This window comes from Calliphora vicina, chromosome 3 (assembly GCF_958450345.1).
Source record: "Calliphora vicina chromosome 3, idCalVici1.1, whole genome shotgun sequence".
In the NCBI taxonomy this organism is placed as follows: Eukaryota; Metazoa; Arthropoda; class Insecta; order Diptera; family Calliphoridae; genus Calliphora; species Calliphora vicina.
The window spans coordinates 36001901-36012500 of NC_088782.1; the positions used below are offsets into that span (position 1 = coordinate 36001901).

Below are 10600 nucleotides of genomic sequence, written 5' to 3' on the forward strand. Positions count from 1 at the left end.
CACCAATGAACCTAAAGCCATGAAATTAAGTTTATATGGACCCGAGTGAGTGGGAAACCACAAGTGGGGGATTTTTGGTACTTTTTATATATTCTAATGGTACTTTTTTGAATTTCCTATAATAATGGACCTAGAGTTTCCAAAAAATCGAAGAATTTCAAAACCGCGGTTTCGGTTTTAAAAAATTAAAAACCGATCGGTTTCGGTTTTGTGATAATTTATTAAATCTTAAGTATTATAGAAACAAAATTAGTTGATAATATAGGAAATGATATACAAATCTAAAATTCAAGATTGACGGGTTATGGTTTAGTGAATGCGAATTTAAAAGTGATAATCAATGGTACTATTTCCTTATTGCAATGGTACTTTTTGAATATTTTATAATAATAAACCTAAAAATTTAAAATTATTAACACATTTTGCATTTTCTATAATAATGGACCCAGAAATATGAAATTAGACATTTACAATTAGATTCACAAAGTGGGACTTGATAGTACTATTTCTTTCTTCTAATTGGGGTGGCGAAGCGCACCGGGTCAGCTAGTGTTAAGATAATGGAACAAGTAAGATGCAGTGGGCTCTATAGATGTGCAAAAATTAATGGGAAGTTTTAAGAGACATGTTCGTTATTTCATTCGTAATAGAGAAAATTTAATTTTATTTCTTATTTTCTAGAAATTTGAATAAATTTCCTTTAAATTAATATATTATTTATACAAATCAGTATTTTTTTTTTTTAAGTTTTTTCATTCGTCCATATTTTAAGTGGGCCATTCTTTTTCTTATACTTCAAAATAAAAATTTTTAAGTAAACAAAATTTATTTTTTTTTTTAATTTTTAGTAAAAAAAAATTTTTGAAATGTTTTTATAAAATTTAAAATTTTTTTTTTTAAATTTTAAAAATTTTTTTAAAATTTTTTTTTTATTTATTTAGCGAAAAAAAACTTTTAGTGAAACAGAAATTCAGGTTAAAAAATATTTTTTGTCCGATTTTGACCCATTGTATGGTCTTACATATGTCGCACAGTGGGTTTAATGGTACCCAAAGTGGCGATTAATTCATAGAAGCCGTAGTTTTAAAATATTATATTTTTTTATTGATGAGTTATTATAAGCACATAAAAACACAGCATTTCATAAAAAAATGTTAAAAAAAATGTTTAACCCTTTAAGCGCATTATTGTTTATTTGGAAAAAAAGACCTTAGTTCACAATTTATGCTGTAACTTTGGAATGGAAAGCGATAAATTAATGAATTAAATTGGAAATAAAAGCATACTTAAATGCTATTAAAAAATTCAAAACATAAATTTATTATATGTATTTACATTAGAATAAATTTAATTTAAAATCTAATTTTTGTTTTTCACAAAATTTTATAAATGTACAAATTTTTTTAAAAAAAAGCCATAAAAGACAATATTATACATTTTTGTAATGAACAATCATAAATACATAAAAACACAACTTTAAATTAATGTAAGAAAAAAATATTTTAACCTATTTTGTATCAGAATATGTTTTTTAGCAAGAGGAGTTCTTTCACTATAACTTAAATAAGTAAAAAACCTCAATAAACCCGCACGATTTTTTTTCTGTATATAAAAGCTGAAAGTTCATATTTTAAGAGAATTTAATGGAATTTACCCGATCTCGCCCTGATTTTTTTTAAACTCAATCTATATATCGAAAAAACCCCTATAATGGAGAACTTTAAAAAAAATCTTAAAAAATATTTTCAAAATATTTATCTAAACAAAAATTATTTATTTATGTTCTCAAATACCTGAAGTTGATGGTTCCATTTTAATATTTCTACTTTTAACAGATTTAACAAAAAATATAAGCTCTCGAAATATCACAATTTTCAATTTTAACCACAGCACGCAAAATTTGTAAAAATTATTTGACTTTGACCGCTCACTGCCAATAAAGTAAGTTACTCACAACTGTAATTTTAGCAGTTTGTGATGTATTATTTAACCTTCGCTTTACCAAAGGTTTTTTTATGTACGTGGTTTACCAATACCCACCCGGGTGATACTGCACTTCTATACATACAGTGGTGGCCAGGAATTTAAGACAAAAATTGTTTGGTAAATTCCCCGTGATTGTCAATTATTTTTTCAAATATTTCCACAAATATGTATGCATGAGGACTGTTTTAATACACAAGTGTGTTTTATTGGACTGTGTCAATTCATACATGTTCACCATGTCCACATACAATTTTTCTACAACTTGACTTTTTTTTTTAATAAACATATTTTCTCACATTTATATCATTATAATTTTAATATTATAAAATATTCGGACCAAATTTCGTATTTTTAGTTCCATTAGTTTCGGTCATATCATGTTATTAATAGCGGATGTTCGCTGAGGTGGGTCAACGTATTTCCACATATCTTTGTCCATATATGTTTCACCGATTTTTCCAAACATTTTTCAGAAACTAGAAGCATTAATAATAAATTTCATACCCTTAGAGGTCCTTTTATTTTGGCTCTATCGCACTTAAAATTCAGTTGATGAAAAAAATTCAAGTATTTGTCTTAAATTGGTGGCCACCACTGTATATCCGACGAACAAAATTTTAGAAAATCGAAAAAACCTTATAAAAAGTTTAAAATATTTTTATTAAATAATATAGAACTCTAAAATTTGTTCATTGAGTCTAAATTTTACTTAAATCGAAACAAAATGAAAAAATATATTAAGCTAACAAAAACCGAGTGGTCACCCGGGTGGGTATTGGTAAAGCGAAGGTTAATGCCCTTTAACCCAATACCAAACATGACGGAAACAGATAAAGTTTAGCTTTTGAATTAATCGCCACTTTTGGTACATTTCAACCCTCTGTGGGTCGTTGCAAAAGTATTTGAAATATCTATCCATATTGTCTATATTAATGACTTAGTAATCCAGATAAAATAGTTCAAAAATCTAGGTTGACCTGGTTTTTTCCTTATATCTCAGCCATTTATGGACCGATTTTAAATAGCAACCGAGCCGGAGATATTGATGTATGAATCGTGTATGTATAAGTCGTTATAAGTTATTTGGGGGCGTCGGAAAGTTGATTTCAACAGACAGACAGACGGAGGGACATGGCAGGGTAGAAAATGCATTCCAATTTGCCAATTGTCTAAAATTTTAGTATTCAGTGATATTCTTTGAATTATTACAAATAAATTATAATAAAAATGAACTTAAAAATTTACTTTCAAATTATATATATAAAAAAAGTTCGAATAATTACCAAAAATCTTTAATTTTTTTTACCTAAAAATATTTAGAATTTGTATTTTAAAGTTTAATTAATGAAGCGTATATAAGATTTGGCACAGCCGAATATAGGTCACTTACTTGTTTAAACTAATATACCTTGAAATGCAAAATAAGGTACTTACTAGCAACGTAATTTTATTACTTGAAAATTTACAAATCATTATTTAACCAAAAGATTTTAAATATTGACTATTACATTAGAATCCTTTATTTTAAAAATTCCGTTAATTATAAATTATTGTGTATTCATTTAAGTAAATAAAAGTTGTTCTAAGTTTGTGGCAAAATGTTGCTCATCAAATTTATATACCAAATATTTGTCACACAATTTCCCATCCTGGTCCGAACCATAAACCAGTATGAGATTTTCGCCAGCCCTTAAAATATTTCTGGTCTTTAGAAATATCGCCGCAAATATAAATGCATTTGTGACATAATCCGCATAATTGTATTTAGCATAAGTTTGGAAATGCATAAAAACTATATTGTGATATAATGAGATATAATCGCCAATAGATTTGGTAGCTGATACATGCAATATAGGAGAACTGGGACGAAAATGTGACAATTTTATGGACATGTCTGGCAGGGCAGAGCAAACAACTAAAGCCTTAGCTTGACACTCAAATGAGGCTGCCACACATGCCCGAGCTATGGTATCATCACCCAATTCAGAGGGATCACAAAAGGGCTGAAATGATAATTCCATTGAAGTTATTTGTTCACTTAAGGCATTTTGTAAAAGATAAAAGGAAAAAGCATGTGAATATTTTTCACTGGAGAATAAGTACTTGTCGGGATAGTAAAATATATGTGATATATTAGCAGGTTGTACAAACAACTGGCGTTCAGCTAACAGCGAGGGTTTCAATACTATGGGCTTTTTCATGTTGTAAACAGTTGTCATAAAATTTGCAGAAGCCGAGGAAAGTCTTAGAATATCTGGAGTAGTAGTGGTAGCATCTTCCTCATCTTGACAACAACTGGTATCTTGCTGAACACTCAAGTCCACTAAAAAGCCATCATAGCGTTGAGCAATCCACTCGAGATCAGTAGATTCTTCTTTATATTCATTCAAAACCAAACGAGTAAATATCCGTAAATTATCACTTTTTAACAGACGTAAAGCATCGTAAAGATCATTGAGATATTGCAAGGAACCCGGTTTATAAGACACCAGCACATTTATACCCACCTCACGGGCAAATGTTATATCTTCCAGCTCTTCTAAAGATATTTGCGAACGACTACATCTGGCTGGGAAACGTACGGGCAGGCGTGACCTCAATGTACCAGCTTCCATGACAACACATCTAAGTTCGTCATCCAGTAATTCTGTCACCTTTAGTTGTATAGTGGGTCCCACCAGAATAAAATCACCCAGCTTGCAGTCTTCAATTAGAAAGCGCCCATTAACATAGATCTTGTAACAATTACCAATTGTAGAGTATTTGCGTTTGGTGGTCAATATTAATTCATCCTCTTTTTCCAGTTCCTCCGCAGAATATCTAGCATCCATTACACCTGTATACTGCAGACGAGGACTTAACATGGCAAACAGTGTTGTGGTGATGGGGAAACCATATTCGCGAGATATTTTCAGTTCACTTTCCCGTAAAGTAAAAATTAATTTTTGATTTTCCAATTCGGTACCAACGAAGAGATCAATCATAAAACAACGTATGCCCGCACGTAAATAATTTTCCAGAGAACCATTGTCATCCTTCAAAGATAACTCGATACATTGTTTATTTTCGCTTACAACACTTTCTTGATTTTCTTCCACAATCTCATAGCCTCGAAAGAAACCCAACCAGGCATTCTCAGATATCTCATCACATTCTAGACTCTGCTCCATTTTATATTCTTCTTCTGGCTGTATTTGATCCTCAATTGTATGCGTACTTACTTCATCACTGCTTCGATAAGTACTGCTGCTGCTACTGCTACTTGGCTTGGTAGTGGTCAATCTTTGTTTAGTTTTCATCAATATATTGGATAATTTATGAGTTGTACTCATTTGATTGCTGCTGGTTTCCAAGTTATCCTTATTTGTCATCAAGTTTTTGAAAACTTCATTCTGCTGCAATTGGGCAAGCATTTGCCGGGCATGATTTACTCTTTCCAAATCTTCTGCCAATTCTGAGCAATGTAGCTTTTCACACAATTCGGCAATAATTGTTTGGGTTTTAGAATTTTTGTGCATTTTATTTATTTAAGTGACAATTTATGTTATGAATACGAATAAGGGAATCCACACAAATTTTAATTTATCGATAACTAGCATTTAACTCATAGTCTGCTTTTACACAGGACAAGTTTTCTTGCCGCAAGTCTGAGTTTAAAGGAGAGAGAGGCAAGAAGAAAGAAGAGGGGTACACATTTGCTTGTACTGGCAAGTCTCTTCAATGTCTGCTTTTACATACAGCAAGTTTACTTGAAGCAAGTCTCTTCGATTCCTTTTCAAACTTGCTGGTCTGTTTACACACAGCAAGTATGTGTTCAATTTTGTATGTCAAAACCTAAAAAACGCCATAGTGAAAATGAGAAAACAAGAGACTTGCCAGTATAAGCAAGTGTGTAGTACACACTGTGTACCTCTTCTTCTTTGTTATTGCCACTCTCTCAGACTTGCGGCAAGAAAACTTGCAGACATTTCTCTCTTGTTTTCTTATTTTCACTATTGCGTCTATTAGTCCAAGAACCGATTACTTGTAAACAAACCTTCCATCCGATAACTCTCAAATATATTACTTCTGGTGAGTAAAATAACAGTTTTTTAAAGTGCAGTACAAAATAAACATTTAAAGTGACTAGGATCTAGGATCCTTAGAGACACTAACCCTCTAACCCGCAAACTTTTAAAAGCAAAAAAAAAAGTTGTAGAATAATTTTTTCAGCGTAATTATGACCCAATAAACTCAGAACAGCCATCAGAAAATAATTTTGCAAATTAAGTTTAGGAACCAGGTGCAAAAAGATAAAGAGTGCCTCAGGGCATTATTGCCGGTTTAGGTGTAAAAAACCATAATTATGATACGATTTTATTGAAAAACTAATAAATTAGAACTAATCAAAAATATTTCGAATAGATGGGCCGACAACAAGTTAGTAAAACTTTGATTTAAAAAAAAGAGTCAGAATGCATTTCAACCTTCAAGGGAAATGTTAACAAATCTGTCAGTAAAGTCACAGTTAAATTTAAAAAAAAAATTATAATTACATTTTGAGATAATTAGTGCTTTGTAATGCATGCCTTGAGGCACTCTTGCATGTTAGAGGGTTAAACCAAAAGGAAATAAACTGTATGAGAATTATATCAACACAATTTTTATAAAACCAGTTTGTACGAATTACTCAAATAACGTCTAAAGCGACTACACTCTAGATTACTTAGAGATACTTATTAGGCAATTGTCTTCACGCTAGATTATCTGGGATATATAAAGTAACCAATTGTCTACTCTCTGCATTACAAAGAGTACATACGTGTCAAATGACCCAAAATAAATAAATTGGAGTCAGCCAAGTGATAAGAAATTAGTGACACTTTCTGTCTATGAGCGATACATTGACTACTTGCTTAACTGCTGGGTAGACTTAGGTTTTTTGATAGCGCACAGTGGTTTCGAATTTTTTTTTTTTAAATAATTCGGTATCTCGGGAACTATAAGAGATATTATATGAAAAAATATACAAATGTATCAAAGGGGGCAAGGTTTGTGGAACTTCTGAGGTGTAATTGAAGGTTTTTTATATAAGTATTTGACATTGGTGAAAACCTTAGGACTTGAGGATTGATATATTAGTAAAACTAAACAATTTTATAAAATTTTTAGACGTCATTTACCTTATGGTGTTTTCTTTTCTGGCATAAATGCTGCATTTATTCTGCCTTTTACCTTTCTTTGTGTTCTTTTCTGAAAAAAATGTAGTTTGGTCGTGTTCTTTTCTAATAATGTTACCCTAAAACCCTGAAGATATGCTACATGTTTCACCGTCAATTTTATCAAAGGGTTAGAAATGCACCACTTTTTTTGTAAGGAAAAAGTATAGTTTTTTAATATTTAGAAGCTACATAAAAGAAAATTGCATAAATGGTAATGATTTTGTTCTATTGTGATCGTTAAAAATGCAACACATTATGAGGGTATGGGTAACATTTAATAAATGGTACACAATATATAGGCAACATTTTGTGTCAGAAAAGAAAACACCATTAAAAACTAAAAAAATACCTTAAAAACGCTTTGTAGATATTTAAGAAATATATAGGGTTATTAAAATATGTAGCCTTTTCATAGATCGGTGCTTTGCTTTTTAGAATTTTTTACTCGAGCTGAAATTTTTATTATGTGGGCTTTTTTGGGAAAAAACTTAAAAAAGACGTCTTTACATGTTCCAAATTTGGATGCGTATAACTTTTTATAGGGACAATATAGCTGCAAGTTATTTTTATTTTATTTAGAATTTAATCGCCAATATATCTGATATTTTAGAAATAAATTTCGACCTTCTTTTTCGTCATTACAGCCACAATTTTCATTGGATTTTGATCTAGGCGGTGTTGTTCGATAAAAAAACAAATGTGTACTTTTTTGTTCCTGTTAATACTAAGGTTATGTGGTTTAGGTTTGTCTTAAGGGCATCTCAAAGTCAGAAATTCGTATTTTTTTTTTTTGACAATTTTAGTTTTCTTATATCTCGAGTTCTAATTGATACTGTTGGATAAACTTTTAGTATCAATGCCTTATGTAAATTTATTGACCAACGCATTTTTAATCGGTTCTATACTTTTCCCGGGGGGACTGAAAATATGATGCGACATATGTGTCCCATTCGTCGTCAAAGGTAAATATGAAGGAGTTTTTTCTATCAAATTTTTTTATTTTATTTAATTTTATGATTGATAAACAATGAAAATACAAACAATTCAGTAAAAAACATTAAAAAACATAAAATATTCATTTAAAATTATGAGATCCTGTACATATATGGTTCATAAAATCTAGATAAAAATCGAACGAACTTATTTGTGATAAAATTCAAAACAATTTCTGTTCCAGTAAAGCACTTTTGCTTTTTACATGCGAAACAAATTAGCGGTATTCACAGTGTAGAGTACTTGGCCTGGTAATGTAGTAAAAGAGCACAATAGCAAAAAACAAAATACATTAGAAATTGAAATGTTTGTCAATAAATAGCTTTTCTGCTTTTTTTACTAGCCCAAGTACTCTACATTGTGAATACCGCTATTGTGTTTGTTCGACTATCAATTCAGTTTTTTGTTCTGACTCCTCCATTCTATCATAAAATCTGATCTTCGATTATCATAAGTTTATATAATAATATTGGATTCTTGGAAATGTTATCGAAATACAACATTTTCCAGGTCTGCTGTCATATCTTGAACCACGGATTCGCCAATGTCAACCTCTTACTGCATTTTTGCCTGTGTATATACCAGTTTTATATAAATAAGCAATTTAAACTCGTAACTACACTTAGCTTATGGGTTTGTCTTTCATATTCTGCGGCCCTTAAATTTTACCATATGCTCGTATATAGACTGATAAGTATTTGCCTTGGGTCAAAGTATTTCCAAATGCTGAGTTGAAATGATTTATTACTGGTCGTATTTTTAAGGCTCAATGGCATACAGCATTGATAGCAAAATGTAAGCTTGAAAGCATACTTTCAAAACTGCCTCGAATCATAACATTGGACATAAACGGTACTGAATATATTCCATCGTAGACGAGTACAATCTTATTTCTGCTAATTTGTGGATACTCATTGCTTTTATTTCTGCTTCACTTATGGAAAATATTATACCTTTCTGCTCACAATACGTTTTGTTTGGGGAATTATGCACTCTCTTAGTGTGTCGAACTCTCAAACTATATTATTAAACACTTCTAAAATATCTTTGGGTATAAAACCTGCCCGTATATCCAAGAGGGTCGGTATAAGCTTTCGAAACGTAATTTTGATTATCTGTTTTTCTCTGAAATTTAACTAAAAATTCTTTGGCCGCTTTAGGTTTGGGAACTGCTTTTGTCATTGTTCGATTTTATTGGTTTTGTAATGTAAATAAAGCAGAAGTACTCTACTTTTTGAAACTAAAAAAGCTTGTAATTATTCAATGCATTTGTTCCCAAATTTTACCTTTGACGACGAATGGGACACATATGTCCCATGATTTTTCTCGTAGAAGGAGTAATAATTTTTAAATTTTTAAAACACTGTAATCTAGTAATGTCGACTTTTCGAGTAAGAATCTGCAATAAAATTTTAAAAATTTCCAGCGGAAAATTCTTCGTCGTCAATAAACCTGAATATTTCTTCAATTAATAGAGATAACCTACACGTGTAAGCATATTTTTTGTAGATCTTCCCAAGAACTAATTATATTTAAAATTTCATTCGGATCATAAATGGAATTTTGGCGATTTTTTTAAAAAATTTGAGACCCGAGGTGAGCACATTTGAGGGGTTATGAACTGGCCCCTATTAGCCCTAGGAAGGTGAACTAAAGTAGATAACTCGAAAACACTTCAGTTCCAACCATGTGAATAGTACCCGAAATACCGAATTATTTAAAAAAAAAAATAAAAAATTCTCAACCACTGTGCAGGGTTTCACTTCTTGTTATTGGTAACTCTGGTTTTATTTAAATTTCTAAAAAAATAATTTAAAAACTCCAATAAGAAAAAATCCAAAATGGAATCTTCCGAAACTACAATTTCTACCAAATTCTTTGACAACCTTTGGCCATTGATATTGGATCACAATAAATGTGATATACAAAGTTCAAATACAATTGAACATTTCGTACCTCAGCAGAAATTTGACCACATGTGGGCTCATGAACTTTTGGCCAGTAAAAACTACAAAAATTATGAAACACCTAGAGAATTGAGCTGCAAAACAAGTACTAAAGAACAACCCGAGGTAGTTGATCCTGAGGATGAAATAGAACAATTAGCTTATCGTGGACCACACTCAAAAATCTTGCCACTAGATCAACAATTGGCCATGGTTCAGCAAAATATGGAAATAAGACAAAAATTAGCAAATGATTTTGCTAATCGAGAGTTTCCCTGGTATATACAAAGACCTTCATATGACTACGATTTTCAAATAACAGACAACATGAAGAAAATATTTAAACAAACCTTTGAATATGAAATACTTAAAAATATACAACGTAATCAGTGTCATCTAATGATAGTTGATGTTGCAACCTCAATACCTTTAAGAAATCTAGAATGTTGGCTGAAATTCTCCCCTTATGTGGCC

The 10600-nt window shown here is 30.9% G+C and overlaps 2 protein-coding genes across 2 annotated transcripts in view; one reads left to right on the plus strand and one right to left on the minus strand.

Annotated features, from left to right (window-relative positions):
• Positions 1-3548: 3548 nt before the first annotated feature.
• On the minus strand, positions 3549-5541 carry LOC135955208 (uncharacterized). Its single transcript, XM_065505534.1, has one exon. The coding sequence runs from the start codon at positions 5502-5504 to the stop codon at positions 3549-3551; it is 1956 nt and encodes a 651-aa protein (XP_065361606.1). The 5' UTR covers positions 5505-5541.
• A 4446-nt stretch (positions 5542-9987) lies between these two features.
• The window catches only part of LOC135955064 (uncharacterized), a 919-nt gene continuing 306 nt past the window's right edge, over positions 9988-10600 (plus strand). Inside the window, exon 1 of the mRNA XM_065505355.1 lies at positions 9988-10600. This exon is cut by the window's right edge and continues 306 nt beyond it. Coding sequence (XP_065361427.1) covers positions 10022-10600 — 579 coding nt within the window. The 5' untranslated portion in view covers positions 9988-10021.